The sequence below is a fragment of the Callionymus lyra genome, chromosome 16, assembly GCF_982586985.1.
Source record: "Callionymus lyra chromosome 16, fCalLyr1.hap1.1, whole genome shotgun sequence".
In the NCBI taxonomy this organism is placed as follows: domain Eukaryota; kingdom Metazoa; phylum Chordata; class Actinopteri; order Syngnathiformes; family Callionymidae; genus Callionymus; species Callionymus lyra.
Genome location: NC_141833.1, coordinates 3,313,414 through 3,330,901, shown reverse-complemented (window position 1 = coordinate 3,330,901; position 17,488 = coordinate 3,313,414). Strand labels below are relative to the sequence as shown.

The 17,488-nt window shown below is 36.4% G+C and overlaps 1 protein-coding gene across 7 annotated transcripts in view; it reads right to left on the bottom strand.

The window, feature by feature from the left end:
* Positions 1 to 17,488, bottom strand: part of astn1 (astrotactin 1) — a 267,228-nt gene that overhangs the window by 219,168 nt on the left and 30,572 nt on the right. For 5 of the 7 annotated variants that reach the window (XM_087811062.1, XM_087811065.1, XM_087811063.1 and 2 more), the window contains exons 2-4: positions 12,138 to 12,319; positions 1,008 to 1,264; positions 515 to 657 (exon numbers count right to left, since the gene is read on the bottom strand). In XM_087811062.1, coding sequence (XP_087667188.1) covers positions 515 to 657; positions 1,008 to 1,264; positions 12,138 to 12,319 — 582 coding nt within the window. The remainder of the gene's footprint in view (positions 1 to 514; positions 658 to 1,007; positions 1,265 to 12,137; positions 12,320 to 17,488) is intronic. The other 2 variants (XM_087811064.1, XM_087811069.1) reach the window with 1 other exon arrangement.

Genomic DNA, 17,488 nt, shown 5'->3' with positions numbered 1-17,488 from the left:
TCACCTTGACCCTGAGATAACACGGGGCTTAACTGTCGAGATCTTCATTTGGTTAATGTCAATTATTTCCACATTAAGGGAGGCAAAAAAGAGAGCTGATCAATGAGACGAAACACGTAAATCTAGGACAACAGTGACTGTCACGATGCACTGTTCAGAGACAGTTAACAAAGACAGTAATGAGGGTTAGATGTGGCAGAAATGAAGATGCTGTCATTGGGCGTGACAGCGAAGGACATTATCATTGTGTTTAATCTCTTATTCCAACTTCCTATTTCAATCTATTTTACTGTTTGTGTCTGTTTTTTATCGTTCTGTTTATCAAATCCCTCACGGAGGAAATAGCAGCTATTGTGAAATCAATTTACGTTTCATTGCATCTGTTTATTGCTGCCACATGAGAACACTCTTGCCACCTGATATTGACCCACAAATTGTCCAGGACGTTTGACTGTAAAGGGTCAGCGACAGAGCAAAAACGCTGATACAGCTGTTTGTGCAACAGTCAACTCACCAGGTGTGAGGTCAATGTTGTTTTTGTCATTACAGCCCTGGAGGGAGTCCAGCGTGCGGCCCACTTGGCTGGCAAACTCCTCCCCGCCGTTCATGCACTCTCGCTGCAGATGGTGTCGCAGGTCCGCGATGTCGTACTCGTACCTGCGGGAGAAATGTGGCGCTGTGAGTGGCTTTTTGTCTTTATGTTGTTTCAGGTAGCTTTTATACATTATTCAATGTTTAAGTTATTTGATTGTTCTTTGCCCTCATTTTCTAAGAGTACTAGCTGTCACTCTTGCAAAATATCTTTTATGAAATGTACCATCATTTCTCAAAAAAAATGGTGACTAATATATGCATAATTTAACAATTCTTATCTAATAAAAAGAAAGAAAAACATTAACAATAAGTAAGATACATTTTCATTTATTCATGTTACCTTTCTATGATAAACATTCAGATCTTATACGTATCATGTGGTTTCAAATGGCAACATAAATCCACTAAATTACTTGTACCCATCCAGAATCGGAGTCTCTCGAATGCTGAGGGTTCCACTCGAGTTTGGGCCGTGACCCCTCGAGTTCCTCAGACTTTCCCGGGCCTGTCCGCCCATCAGTACAGAAGGGATGTAGTGGATTTCGTTTGCTGCCTCAGCGCTGGCACTCTTCTGGGGCTGCGGGATACGCCTGCGTTTACACCAACGTCTCCGGGTGTAAAGGATAAGGACCAGGCACAGGATGGAAAGCAGAAGGGCTATCATGCCACCCTGGAGAAGAGAGTGGGGTCAGAGGAGGTAAAAGGTTAGTCGAGTTGAAGCACTTTATGAAGGTGAAGTTGTGAAGAAAGATTAGGATACAGTGAAATCATTATTCAGGTTTTAAAAAAAAGCATCCTGTTATAACCATATTATATATTATGACTCATTTGGGTTTCTTCCACGGTCAACTACAGATGAAATTTTGCACCTGAATAAGATAGATAGATAGAAGTTTATGGATCACTTGAGATATTAAATATGGATTAATAGTATTATTAGTAGTATTAATAGGTATTATGAGCAGCAAAATATTGGTGTCACGTTTTAAAATAAAATAGACTTCAGCACTTGACTTAAATTTATATTGCATTTCATTCATTCAGTCGTTTTTTAAGATCTAAAACATAAAGTGACTTTTCTTCTTCAAGAGAAATTGGAAACATTGCAAATAAATTGCTTCTTCACAAACTTTTTGGGGGAAATCTTTATTTAATTTCCTTTAATGTCTAAAACAAATAAAAAGTCCTGGGTAAGCACCATCTCTATGAGGTTGACTGAAAACTCTTACAAATAAATTAAGTCTAATAAAATAAGCACTGAAAGTCACGTTTATAATCAATTAGTAGTCCTGATTGAGCAAATTGCAATTGCAACCAGAAGAGCTGTTTGGAGTTCTCTCCGTTGAGACTGCTTATCCTGCAAAAACCTCACTAAATTGTTATTTTTCCCATTTATTCTTTCTTCAAATGTGCTGAATATAATATCAAAGCAAGTCCATGACAGATGGGCTGAAGATCACAGTAGTTTAGTTCATTTTGAATCTTTTCTTTAGCATAATCAGGGAAGAATGGCATTCAAGCAGGATTATTAAAAAAGTCAAACTGGACTGTGTTTTATTGTTTCCATCAGCATGTATGTTTTCCATTGGATTGGATCACGTGAATACTTCTATTCAGCTCTTCATCTCTCTGACTCCATGAGGCTTCGGCTGTCAACAAGCACGTACGTATCCAGTTGCAGGAAAACTTGAAGTGCGAAGAAGTTTGGCAGGTGAAGGGTGTTCCGGCTGCCCTAAGGACACGTCTCAAGAAGGAGGATGGAAACAGGCACAGACAGGAAACAGAGAGATGGGGGGAGGATGGTAGGAGGGCGAGTCAAAGGGAGAAGAGGAGAAGGTGAGAGTAGAATCGGGATGCGGATCAAAGTCAAAGCGAGTCAAAAGCTCACAGTGTGGAGTGAGCAGTGGGAGAATAGCAGCCCGGATTTCCTCCGTGAAGGACACATGTGATGGCAGACGGACCACAATATCCTCCAACCAAATGAAAAATTTACATTCGGATATAAAAAGAAAACTTTCTATTTAAAAACTAAAAAGAACGTGCATTGCAGGGTTCATGTTTTTTAAGCACTGAACTAAGAGAGTCGTGAAATAAAGCACTGAATGCATCACTGGAGTCAGTCTCTAAAATCAATAAAATGCTTTTATGTTGATATATTGGAAACTTGTGTAAACAATTACATGTGTTGGGTTATTACATGGGTCACAGCTAACAATACAACAACACGCCAAAAGTCCATTGTGATGTCAGACATTCCACAGAGGACAATGCCGTCGATACAAAGAGGGTTTCTTAAAGATTTGTTTAGGACAGCATAGTCTGCCAAACATAAAACGTAACCATAAATTAAGTAGCACACAACAGAAACATCCCTCAGACTGTGATGCACCCTCAGCAGAAACATTGTTGCCGTTACCTCAACATCAATATAACTACCTAGTTGCTTTTGTCCTCTCACAATAGTTGTTGAAATGACAAAAGTTAGGATGAAAGACAAATTACTAAAGATACAGTGTTATATTTCCTGTCAAGAAAAAGACACAAACAATCGTTTATAATTTCACTTTGTCACAGACTTGTCAATGAATAAATTCCTAGCCGAAATGTATTTATTTATTGTTTATAAATGTATCTTAGACCTCCATCGTACTCATCAGTATGTGAGTGCTATTACAAAACTGTCTTTTAATTTAAATATTTAGGATAGAAAATATGCTAAGGCCCTACCCACTGAAAACTATATGTTTTTCTGGAGATTAAATCTTGATTACAATAACCACGTCCACTCTGCAGTAATTCTTCACAATAAAGTTTTCTTTCTTTTTGTAATAAATTAATTGTATATTTGTATTTATTATGATTACATTTTTTAATAATTATATTAAATATTGCTTATTTCGTGGTTGAACGTATTCTTCTCTCAAGCTATTAAAACTAGTGTTCACATGAGGTCATGTGACTTCTTCATACGTTACAATCCACTGACTAATGGACCAGAATGATGTTATAATGGCCGCAGCTCTTCCACTGCTGTCATCTTATTCTTCAATAGACGAGGAGAGACGTGGCCTATCTCAAGCCTGACGGAGAAGGCATGGCATTAGAGCGCAGATATCAATCCGTCACTTAGCCTGTCAGTGCAAAGCATTAAGATGTAGAAAGGCAGACAGATTGCAAGTGCCTAAAAATTCATGAGATAAGAAGAGAGGATATACAGTGAAGTGGAATACACTTTGTACGGGACAGTCTTTGTTCTGCTTCCATTTCTATAGTGATTTTAGCATGTGGATTTTTTATTATACAAAACTCAATAATTGTCATTTGATGGTAACAAACCATTACCATCTTTTTTTTTCTTTTTTTAATGAACTGTTGGAATTCACTAAAAATACCATAATAACTTTTCCTTTTGCTATGATAGCAATATCACCTTTTAATTTTTTTTCATGAATATAGATATTTTATTTATTTTTCAGGCACTGACATAGCAGCTCTGATTGAGAAATCTAGGAATACGGAATACTGACGAAAACAAGTGATTCTGTATTGGTACACTTTGGTTTTTGTATTGGAGTTAGGATTGGAAGGTAGGAATTATAAAACATTCTTGCTTTATAAAAAATTGTAAATATATGGTAGGGATAACATTGTGCTGGGGTGTTTCAAACTTGAGTAAATGCAATATTATTTTCCAGGGTTTTTGTTTTTCTACATTTTGTGTATGGTAAGATAATTAACTTGTATCATGGTTACCAAGACGTATTTCTCTTCTTTCTTTTAATTTCATTTTATGGTCAAGTGATTAAAATTTACCGTGATGACCTGTCTCAAAGTAATTACCAGGGCTATGCGTCATTTTCAATTGACTTGGGTGAGTGGGCAAGACTGGAGATCACTTATTCATTCATTTGCATTCAAAAAGTGACACAGCTATTGACCAGAGTGTCCCTGAAGTCTTATTGGGGTTAAATCTGTGATGTGACCCTGTGATGACTGGAATTGATTTTACCCATATATTATAAGTAATATAGCATCAAACGGAGGACGGAGAACGAAAGAGTACTGCTGAAAAAGGTTAGCATCAAATGATTTAATCCTTATATCTATACTTTTACTCATTTAAACAATTATATCACTGAGTTAGTTGGAAAATCATATTTAGTATCTTTAAAACTAATGTTTAATCTTCTCTATTCTGTCCTAATGCAATATAATACATAAATAAATAACAAGTTTGTATCATTGATCAGCAAGAAAATCTGAAAGGATTTATGGATTGATTTGACTTGTAGGCGAGGTGTTTTAAAATTCTGCACAGTGTGATGCACAGAGAGATGCTCTGGACTCCTCCAGGATCCAGAAGAGGAAACTACTTTACAAGTGGCCAGGGTCACATTGATTTAAGGTTTATACGATCAATGCTGTCAACAACGCATTCGGGAGGGTCCAAGCATGAATCTCAATGTCCCCACAAGTGAGCCGTGTCACAATAACGATTCCCATGTAAGCTTGATCGACAGAGTGTACCGGTGTGTTGGATTGAGTACACACATCACATGCTAAAAATCCTGCTTGCCACTTTATCTTAAGCAATAACCTTCACGTGAGCTTTAAAATTGATCCATTAAATGTAATCAGTTACCATTTTTATGGATTGTAAGTTACTAGGCAATTTAAAAACCCAAAGACAAGTGCTTTGACAATTAAATCGATCCAGATGATACACTACAGTATTTTTATTTTTCACAGATCTTACCTAAAAAAGAGAAAATCTCTCCCCCTTTGTTGGGAACCCCTACTGTCTCTGAGCCCATCTCCTCCTCTTGGTCATCCTTCTCTGCTGTATCTTTGGGTGATATTTCAGCACTAGTGAACAAGATGAAACCCTCCTCTTGCTCAGATGACGTCCTTCCTTGTAGGCTTTTTATCAAAGTATTTGATGTAATTGGCCCCTGGGTTACCAATATGGTGAACCTCTCCCTTTCCACAGGGGTTTTTCCCAATGCATTTAAACATGCCATTGTGGAGCCTCTGCTCAAAAAACCAGGCTTAGACCCAACTGACCTCAGTAATTTCAGGCCTATTTCTAAGCTCCCTTTCTTGTCCAAGATCTTGGAGAAGGTGGTGTCCGAGCAGCTGTCTTTGTTCTTGGATCAGAGCGACATCCATGAGAAGTTTCAGTCTGGCTTCCGTAAACATCACTCTACGGAGACAGCTTTACTGAAAGTGTCCAGTGACATCATGATGTCGGCTGACTCTGGTAAATTCACTGTTCTGGTTCTCTTGGATCTGTCGTCAGCCTTTGACACAGTTGATCACCAGATCCTGCTGAGAAGACTAAGGGATGAAGTGGGACTGTCTGGGTCTGTGTTAGAATGGTTCTCATCTTACCTTTCTGGGCGCAGTTTTAGTGTATCTGCCAATCAAATGAGGTCTGAATCGGCAGATCTGTTGTGTGGAGTCCCTCAAGGTTCTGTTCTGGGTCCTTTATTGTTTTTGCTGTACTTGATTCCCCTTGGTAAAATCATTCAGAGATTTCCAGATGTTTCTTCTCACGTTTTTGCTGATGACATCCAGCTCTACTGCTCTTTTGACCCAACTGAGCCCTAAAGGCTGAAAAGCTTAGTCAATTGTTTGCTAGAAATCAAACAATGGCTGAGTGAAAACACTTTACAGCTTAATGTGGACAAAACTGAAACTCTGGTGATTGCTCCTGATGATACGATTCCAGGGTTGAGTCAGTACTTGAGTGACTTAGGTCAGTCTGTCAAACTGAGCCTGAGAAACCTGGGTGTTGTATTTGATAAAGACATGTCTCTTGTTCAACACTGTAGAAAACTGACCAGAAACTGTTTCCTTCAACTGAGAAAAATCTCTAAACTTAGGAAAATGCTGTCACAACATGATCTGGAGCTTGTAATCCATGCGTTTGTTTCTTCTCGTCTGGACTATTGTAACAGTTTGTTTTCATGTCTTAACAAGAAGGACCTGTCTCGCCTGCAGTTGATTCAGAACTCTGCAGCGAGAATTCTGACCCGCTCTAGTAGAAGAACTCACATTTCTCCGGTCCTTAAAACTCTTCACTGGCTTCCAGTTTCTTTCAGGATCAACTTTAAAATTCTGGTTCTTACTTTCAGAGCTATTCATGGTCAGGCTCCTCCTTACATCACTGATCTGATCCAGCCTTACACCCCAGCTCGGTCTCTGAGGTCTGTGGATCAGAATCTACTTATGGTTCCACGCACACGGCTCAGGACCAGAGGAGAGAAATCTTTTCAGGCTGTTGCTCCTAAGCTTTGGAACAATCTTCCTCTCTCTTTGCGCTTGATGGAGTCTACTGACTCCTTTAAGAAACATCTTAAGACGTTTCTATTTGTGCAGGCTTTTCCTTGAATTTCTCGAACTCCTGTGTTGTTCTCGGTGTTGTCTTGATCTTTGAAGTATGTACTGTTTTGAGTATTGTTTTGATTGTTAAAGCGCTTTGTGACCCTGGTCTCGAAAAGCGCTATATAAATATATATTACTTACTTACTTACTTACTAAAAATTGCATTCACCCTGCTGACCATGCCCTCCGTCACTGCTCAAAGCAATGAATAGAACTAATACTAACATATTTATCATTCAATAAAAGTGATGAACTTTTATAATATTTCCTTGCCTAACTTTTTGGTGCATTTTGTATCATCCGAAATTCAATAAATCTTGTAAAAGACTACGATAGAGACCCGACTACAATTTTGCAGTGGAATTAACCTGAAATATCCTTTGAGATATAATTCTTTCATTTATATAGCAAACTCAATTAAATAATTCTATGAATACATGTCAAACAGTTGAAAATATGGAGGAACTTGGGAGTCTGCGAAATCTGCAGTGAATAAAAACTTTGGGATTCGTAGGTAGTGAAGATTGTTTAGAGTCAAGAAAGGACAAGATCAGATGTCAGAGAGACAACGTGTGAGGAGATTTGGAGACACAATCAGACACACAGTTTCGACAAATTGAGCACAGAGACAGTTTGATATGTTGGAGGAGGATCGTTAAAAAAGCCAGGTAAAAGCAGGAGAGCAAGACAACCTCTGATATCCATTGATGCATAGAATGATGACATGTACAGGTGACACTTCCGCGGATGTGTGAGATTGGTTGGTGGCGAGCTAATTCTGGCAACCCCTGAAGGGAAATGCTCTGGTAAAAGGTGTAAAAAGAGAGAAAAAAGAAGATGCTATTTTACAGACATTTGCAAGTGAGCACCAGGCAGTAAACTTTGGAATCATACTCAGGCCAGATTACTTCAGTTACAATAAGGCTATATTAGCTGTTGAAAGGGACATTTATGAGCAAATGTTTCCCATTTCAACAAAGTCGACTGCATCATTAGTGTAGTTACAGTATTTGTAAATAGTCTTCAGGGCTGACTGTTCAGAAATGTTGTGTTCAAAGGGCTTGAGCCTTTTAACATTGGCAAGAAACAGAAGAACACAAACATAAACTCGGAATACTTTGTAACCCCTCAGGGGAAGGCACAGCTTCTTATACACTGGTACAATATGTCTTATGTCTAACATCTATTTGCCGTGTTATTAATGTATGTAGGTCATTAAACCATTTTCAAACTGTTTTGACTCAAACCATGAACACATTGTGAAAGAATATTGTATCTTGCTTTTTGCTTTTCATTGACTTCATTATTTAAATACCCATGCTATTCTTTCATGCAACCCTTCTTTTGTTATGTATTCATGAACAAGAATATATAATTATGTTGAATATAATCTTTCTATGGAAAATGGCACATAGCTTATCAGGGCATAATGAGAGCTTTTACTGAATGTTTATGTTGGTCACAATTCTGCATAATAAATGTCATTTTGTATTATTTATAGTTATAATTTGACCATTTTTGTCTTTTAACTTTTACACAAGAACACATAGGCACACGCTTTATAGATATAAATACATGTGTAACTACTGTGTATGCCAGCTTAGTGTCTGGAAGTACCTGTTATTCACACAGACAGTTACAAGGTTAGTAATCTATTATGAATCGCCATTCACGGTCAGAGGACAAAATGGTCACCTTGTGAGACATGAAAAAAATCCCTTAGAAAATGCATGTGGTAAGCTCAAAATGAAGAACAAATAACTCAAAGTTTGAGTCAAACTCATGTCTACAATTACGAATTTTTTAGATGTTTGAATTATATTTTTTTTATTAGAGAATTTATGTGACAAAATGTATCAGATTAGGCTCGTTTTTTTTCTGTATGTATATATATTATATAGAACAACTATAAAACATTTTCATTCTTCCATTCGTTATTGGGTTATAATTAATACCGCGGTGCTCTAATGTACTATTTCTGTCAGATGTGTTTCCAAGAATAAAAAAATGATATATCTGCTCTTTCTTGTCTTTGTTTATACTTGTATTGTTTTTTTTGTTTTGTTTTTTCAAATAAATATGTTTAAAAACGTATCCCCAAAAAATATTGACTATGAAAAAATTACAAAAAACAGAAGCCTTTTTAAATGTTGGTATGTGTTTGTGTTTGGTTTTCAAATGTGTTTTTATAAATGGCAATGCTGGGTATTTTAGCTAATCCCAATATAACATTAGTTGGATACACTATTATTGAGGTATCAAAATACCACTCCCATCTGTTGTCATGGTCTGCTTATAAGTGCAAAAATGCTTCTCTTCTTACACCTCACAATGGAATATCAAAAATAAGAGTGAAGCAAAAACTATAATAAGGATAAATGTATTCAGAAAGCAACAAAACCAGCAGACACAAGTGTAAGAAGTTTGCAAGATGCCTGGACACTTAGCTTGGAAAGTTCTGAAATGATCGTTTCGGTCTGTGCTGCCAGGAGGAAAACGCGACGCTTACTAATGTATGCAGAGTACAGAGAGGACAGTCAAGGTCAGTTATTCCTCATTATATCAAGGTTGTTGACATTCAGTCGGTGTCAATGACTCTTTTCAGCGTGAGTAGGTACCAGCAAAAGGCCATGTACGCTGACTAATCAGTTGTGTATGCTGCTGTAATATGCTTTCAATGTCTGAAAATACATATCATCCATCAAAGTGCGATTGTAACGTCTTTGGGCTGAATAAGGGCGTAGGGAGAGGGTGTGTCATATCTACCATCTAATAAATATACATTTCCTCAGGCGAGGAGGAAGCCAAGAAATACAAGGATTCATTTCCTTCTTGCCAGACAGAGAAGATAAGGTTGATACAGTACAGCCATGGCCAAAACTACATTCAGGACGTTAAATTGTTACTTTTTAAAGTCACCTCCTCTGCCTGTGTTGTTCATCCATTTATTGTAAGAGGCCATTTTCTGGGTATTTGTCAGAAACCCTATTTTATTCCTCTTGTATTAAAGGGTTAGTGGAACCAGAGATCTAACTTCACACATTTTCTACTCACCCTCATGTCAACTAAGGGTTGCAGTTATTTTCAGTAATCTGTTTTTATTTTTAAAGGCAAAAATGTTTGTTCAATTAAATGAAGTGAATGATGCTCAGTTGTCTTCGTCTTCATCTTCTTCCAAAAAGTCACTTAAAAACTTCCAAACACCTCCACGCTGCTCATCTGTAATATCCCTTTAATAGCTAATCCTCAATAAGGAAAATTGTTCCAGAAAAGCTTCAATTATTCTGTATTTTAAGCTTGTATTGTAGCAGAAGTTTAAAGAACAACAAGCAATACATACAGGAAGTACTGCCCTGAAATATTGCGAGCGCTTTCAGACTGTATGCAATAAGTTGCTTTTTCTACGACAGTTTTTTATTCAATTCATGTATTTTTTAAAACTTTAAATTCTTTATACATAAAGTGATGGCTAGCTTGATTTGTACGTGTTCATATTTACAAGAAGCAAATCCCTAATTCAGTCAAACTTGAAGTTATATTTCCAAGAGCCACAAATATATATATATATATATATATACTGTATATATATTCTTAAAAATAATTTTTGACAATTGAAATCACGGAGAGTAAAAAAAAAGTCCTTAACATAAGTTAAGTCTTTTTTTCCTCACGTTGGTTCAAGTGGTCTCAACATTGTGCGATTTTTAGGTTGAAACCAGGCTAGTTTAGGTGTCTAATGGTAGTGTAGCATATTATATTCATGTTCATCAACAGCTTAAGTTTATTTTCCAAATGGCGTTGTATAACCTCTTCTTATTATTGAACCCTGAGATCTCCCTACTGAAGTGTCATACCAGTACATTGATAAATGTTATATATCAAAACATGAAGGGAGCTATTGCATCCACCAGAAGTTGCAGATTGCTGTGGACTCGCAGTGCAAACATGATTCAACGGATCATTTGTATAGTAACAAGAGAATATGTCACCAGTGTGAGTCCAATTATAAAGTAGTACATGTATTCTGTCGATGAACATGAGTGTGGTGTGGTGTACTAGCGCATTATACTTATTTCAGCCCAAAGTTGCCTCTAAAAACATCACAGTAATAACTTATTTTGCAAGAACATTAAGTAAAGGTAGACAAACCTTTTGAGTTGTAATTGAATTATATCTTATAATGTAAATAATTTATCAGTAACATTATATAAAGATGATTATATGAAACATGTTTATTTAGCCAAGATTAAGGGAAAACATGGGTGATTGATGGCAGATCTGTGACGGGGAAAGTGTAGTAGCAAAAGCAAAAGTGGAGCTTTATAGGAAAGGAGTGAAATAGAACATGGCGTGTGGTTATGGTGAAAAGACAGGAAGCACAGAAAAAAGGCCACAGGGAAAGCAAAAGATGAAAAACGGGTGTATCAGAGCAACCCCTTATGTGAGGATGTTTGGAGAAAAAGTTCGGGAAGCCAGATGGTTTGGAACCATTAAAAGAAGAATGTTGGAGATGCAGTTTATCATGAAATGAAGAGGACATGAGTGAAGATGCAAGTGGTGAGTAAACCCTTTTAACAGCTCATTTGATTTTTTTTTTATATTTCAACCCACATACTTGCACAATCCACCTAAAAGTCGCTTTTTAAATCTTAATGTTTGTTTTTATCTGTAGCAGTGTTTTTCTGTAGTGTATGTAGCTGTCATTTTAATGACTTTTCACAACATAACTTTTGACTGGACAAGATGAATACAGGACAAATAGATGAATAATGAGAAATTAAAACACTATCTTCACATTGAGAGACTGTAAACCCTACGTAGGCTTGCCCAAACACCATTCTACTCATTACCAATTCAAGTCTGGTGGTCCTTTTCTGAAGGCTTTGACAACGCAATCATGTAAATTCCTCCACAGGAGAATAACTATTGTTCCATGGCTGACATGTGCAGGATTTATCATCTGCTTGGGACCCAGCTTCCTCCGGTAAAGCTGTGAAGTCAGCTGTTTCATTGAATGTGGAACGCGACCAAAACAAGAGGATGTTCTTTTAACAATGTTTTTTTGTGTTCCGCGTAACAGTTTGTGAATAATATTTCAGGCTCAAGAAATAAGTATCATTAGGTGAGGAGGTTGGTGAGGAGTGTGCTTGATTTACCATGACGGAAATGTGGAGGATGCGCATCTCTTCTTTGGCGGAGCTGTCAGCAGGGTCCTCGGTGGGTTCCGGAAGGTTGAGGCCACCATCCTGGTGATGGATGTGGAAGAGGAGAGTTCCGTTCTCGAGCCACTGTTGCCTCCAGCGCACCAGGGGGATGTCCTCTGAGTTTCCGGAGATCTCTGACAAACACAAGACGCAGATACAGTTTAAATCTCAGTGGATGAATACGGTTTGACTCTCTTTCAGGGGGAATAAGAACCAACTTTTTTTTAAAACATTCCATGTTTTAGAAGAAAATTCTGAAAAAAAAAAGTTTAAAATTGCTTTTGGATTTTCATATAAAAAAAAACAACATATATACATAAATGAAATGGTGCATTGTTGTAAAAACATACGTGAGGAATGAACCATTATATTTACTGTTGAACCATTACATGTATGAAGAAACAAATAAAACAACTGATGTGAATGATTTATTTATGACATGAATTATGCATTTTTTCTATACAAAAACATGAGGGTCTTCACAGATTAGACTCCTTTTTGCACCCCTGAAATGCCTCATTTGCTGACCAGACTTTCAATAAAATTATTGAACTTTATAGACGGGCAAACAGGGATTTTTATAGAGGGGAGCGGTTGAGTGCGCTTGTGCTCCCGCTGTCCTTACACAGCACAACTCAATCTCCCGCGATAGAAATATTAGAGGCCTACACGACACGCTTCTGAAAATGAAGCACATTATAAATGCATGGAAGAACATTATGGACTGTTTTGTGTTATGCAAGTGTGAAGACAAGCAAGGACGTACCCGGTTGATAAGTCATGAGAATTTTGTGCGTCAAGCAGAAATGATAAATTGGATCAGAGATCACAGAAAGTTCAACCTGGAGTTCAGACAGAGCAGACTTTTCCTAAAGGTTCATTTGGCAAAGCATTCCTGCCACTTTCAAGGTCATTTTCTTTTAATGATATACGGTATGTAACTTTATTCTGCACAAATGAAACATTTCCTCTGTTCTCCTGAATTCTTGAATTCTTGAAGCTAAAGTGAATTACCTTATTAACCTTAATAAAGCGGTCATATGTCAGAAACGACAGCTTTTAAATGTAGCATTTGAAGTGCACCTTTTGCTGACAATTTCTGTTAGAATACCATATATACTGTGTTGAAGAAAACACTTAGCATATATACCTCACTAAAGCTTGGGTTTTGTCAACATGGACTGAATGTCTCTAGACATTCATTCAGTCGTTTTCCTTTTCACCATAGCGTTGAAAACGCTGAGATAAACGAAGTATCCTTGATCTTTTGTACCCTTTGTAGCGTTTCCTGGACTAAATATGATATTCTTCCCTGTATAGATATTCAACAGCACTCAGATATTGTTTCTCCAAAAATGCAAAATTATTATCAACTTTTTTTTATATATATATAGTTTATAGTTAAATAAAGTATGTTTAAAATGATTTTTTTTTTTGTATGCATTTAACAGGCAAATATTTATGCTGTGTTCATTGTTGTATTGCAATTTAACTTCTGGCTGCTAGGTGGCAACAGTCATTATATCTTCCGCATCTAACATCAATTCAAATCCTGTGAGATCCTTACCATAACTGAGGATGAGTGGATACAGTGACTCCAGCTGCTTTAAAAAGCTCATGTTTGGACATATTTTGGTTTCAAAACAATTTAATACAGTTTCAACTATGTCAAGAGTCATGTGGTCTGTAAATTCTGCAACACCAGTGTCAAGTACTCAGGCTTTACTACAAAGATATGCTTGTTTCCTAAGCTTTGGAACAATCTTCCTCTCTCTTTGCGCTTGATGGAGTCTACTGACTCCTTTAAGAAACATCTTAAGACGTTTCTATTTGTTCAGGCTTTTCCTTGAATTTCTCGAACTCCTGTGTTGTTCTCGGTGTTGTCTTGATCTTTGAAGTATGTACTGTTTTGAGTATTGTTTTGATTGTTAAAGCGCTTTGTGACCCTGGTCTCGAAAAGCGCAATATAAATAAATATTACTTACTTACTTACTTACTTGTTCTTAGCGTATCAGAATATATCACTGTATATCTTAATATATCATATTGTTACCACTGTATCCAGTTAACGCCAGATTCTTGTCCATATTCACCACTATCAATATTTGCTGAATGTATGTTTTAAATAGAGTTGAAATCTTGACAAATATTACTCTTCTGCAGCTCTGAATCAAATTTACAATGTTGGCCACCAGGTTCACCAGAATGGCTTTTCATAATCTATTCTGTCATAATGTAATCTATTCAGATTGCTTAATCTTCATGTGAAATGCATTCTTTGATGTAGAATGTCAAGCCTTTAAAATAACAAAATCCTCGAAAATTGTGGAATATTAATGTAACTTTTTCTAAATATATAAGTTTGCATTAAGTTGAATTACAATACATTATTACAACTACTTGGGAAACCCTGGACGATGGTGGTAAAAATAATAAATAAGAGGAAATAAGAGGAACATCTGTGGACGCTTTAAACACACAACTTTGTCTGACATCATCATTTTCTATTTCTGTTTCTCTCATTGAGGTTGTGAGTCAAGCGGATCAATAAAAACAATTAGTCATACTATTTAGTAAGAAAAGAGATTCGTACTCACATGGGGACAAAGACCTGCACCACTCCTGTTATGTTATCAGTTTTATCTTGATCTTTAAAGTATATACTTTATTGAATATTGTTTTGATTGTTTAAGCGCTTTGTGACCCTGGTCTGGAAAAGCGCTATATAAATAAAAATGACTTACTTACTAACTTACTTAGAAGACATGTTCAGGGCTTGTACTGACTTTTATCAAATCTTTATATAAATTTAATCATGATGTTTTTGAAATACATTAATTCCTATGGACAAATAACCAATCAACCTCTGTATGTTTTTGTGTGCCTAGAGTAAACCGACGCAACATGGGGAGAACATAAAAACTCTTGCGTAATGAAATACGTTATTGTTGTGGCCAATAATACACTTATACATTTGATAAATTTACATTTAATGCGGGTCACTTAAGCCAAATTGCTTGTTAACAATGAAATTAATAAATCAGTAAGTTTTATGTACAGTGCATCATAAAGGTGTGTCTTAGTTTATCACACAGTTCTAACATTTGTCATGGACCCTATAATGTTGTTCAGTAAGTCTGTCAACTAATCTGTTGATCAGAAGGTAAAGCTATAAAGCTTAAAGCTTCGCTTGTCCCCATCTGATAGTTTCTCGTTTGATTTTCACTCTCCCATCATGTCCACAACAAAGGCTGCTCAAGAAAATCAGCTCATTTTTATTTCTAATGTAAATCATACACTGCAAATTGTACCTTGTGTATGCACTTTGACTGAAGTGCTGTTGGTGAGAGCCAAGGTCATCCATATTGTGGGAATGCATGCATGAATACAAGTTTTGTTTCTGTATATTCTGCATGTGTATTCCCCCGTCTCCGCCTGACAGCCCATTACACTGATTGCTACAAAAGAGCACACTTGCATGTTGGAAAACGGCCACAACCCTGATAGAGATTAGAACTTGTTTACAAACCAGAATGCTTAATGCTTTTTACAGTTTCCATGCAAATGTCTTCCAGTTAGTGTGCGTGTTTGATCAGGGGCGCTTAACAAGGTTCCAACTGACGATAACAGATGTACACCTACTGCAGTGAAGCAGGAGTTTTCTGAGCTCATAAATACAATTTAAGTCACAACTGGGTTTAACCTAAATGCAAATGATGTGCCAAAATGTGACAGGGCGCTTTTTAAAAATTGAGCTCTTTCACTTTCCCTCTGGGGACATTTTGCCTTCAGATGATGAGACGGGCAGCACATTGCTGTGTGCAGTGCCACCCAGATCACAATTAACATACTGTAGCTATGGGAGTCTTTTTTTAAAAGGCCGACGATAAAAATCCAAACAATAATTATGTATTGTTGTTAGTAAGTTGCAAAATTGATTTATGTAAATATTGGATCTATCTAGTTGACACTGACTCTTCCGTGATCTTGAGAATATTATTTAAGCATTTATTGCATCAAGAACACATCATTTTTTTCTTGTTACATCAACAGGATGTTTCATATATTTTTAAAAGACAAAACAGAGAAACAATATTGTTCTCAAAAAGACAGCAATCACTAATCTCAAAAGAAAGAAAAGGATCAAAAAAGGGATTTAGGGAGCTTAAAAATAATAGTGAAAACATTCTGGGGAAATAAATATGTTATATCCTATTGTTAAACTAAGGGACTTGAATCCAACTTTTCTGACTGCTTATATTCTCAATTATGGCCACAGAAAAAACATCAAACTGATATTCTATTGACAGTTGTCTGTATAAACATGATCATGATCAATAAAATACATTCATTATAATTTCAGATAAACTTTGAAGATGTTACGTGTTAGCATGCAAAGTAAATCATATCAGCGATGCCTCTTATTTCATAAAGGTAATACTAATGGGCTGCATAAGTGGGAGGTTTTTTTTGGAAGTAGGCAAGAAGAAGCTTTCGTGAGAAATCAAAGAATATATGCAAAAAAGGAGCGTCAAACTATAAAATAAATTATCTATGACTGCATGTCAAAAATGTAACTATTGATGTACTGTACATTTGGTGAACTATATTTTTTTAAATTGTGAACCCCTTAACTGTTTGAACATATAAGAACATAACACAGAAATTCTATTATATATGTGAATACATTACTGACCTGCTCAAATCTCTTTTTGTTTTTATCCATTTTGCCGCAAAAATACTCAAAATGATTTAAAGTCAACTTAAACTTTAAGACTATATGTGAGTGTAAATGTAAATATTTAGGAACGCAAGGGTAAGTCAAGTAAAACATATATAGTTTGTTCTTTCAAAACATTGTTTTTTAAACATTTAGCTGAAAGTTTCAGCCCTGTTTGTAGAAATGTCTTTCTTAGTGTAAAATCTGATTACATTAGAGATCAAGATTCAAAATGTGACCCTCAGTTGACATCCTTTCCCTTTTATTCGTTGGATGTTTTGAGGCAACAGCAACAAAATGCTGAATAAGGCTCAGAGTTACTCTTTAGATTAAAATATTTCACATAAAGGTCCCTGCAACCGTGTGATTCAGGACAGGTTGTGTGTATTACTTGTGTTTGTTAGGTGTCTTCTTTAGTACCCGAGCAGAAATTAACTTGAACTTTCTGAGCCTGGATGATTAACTCACTTCTAATGCCGGGTAGTGCAGCCTTTAATTAACAGAAAAGTTGAAGAGCTCTTAAGTCTTTAACCAAGAGGTTGAACTTTCAGCCATTAAATCAACAGTGTTTGTGTAATACTGG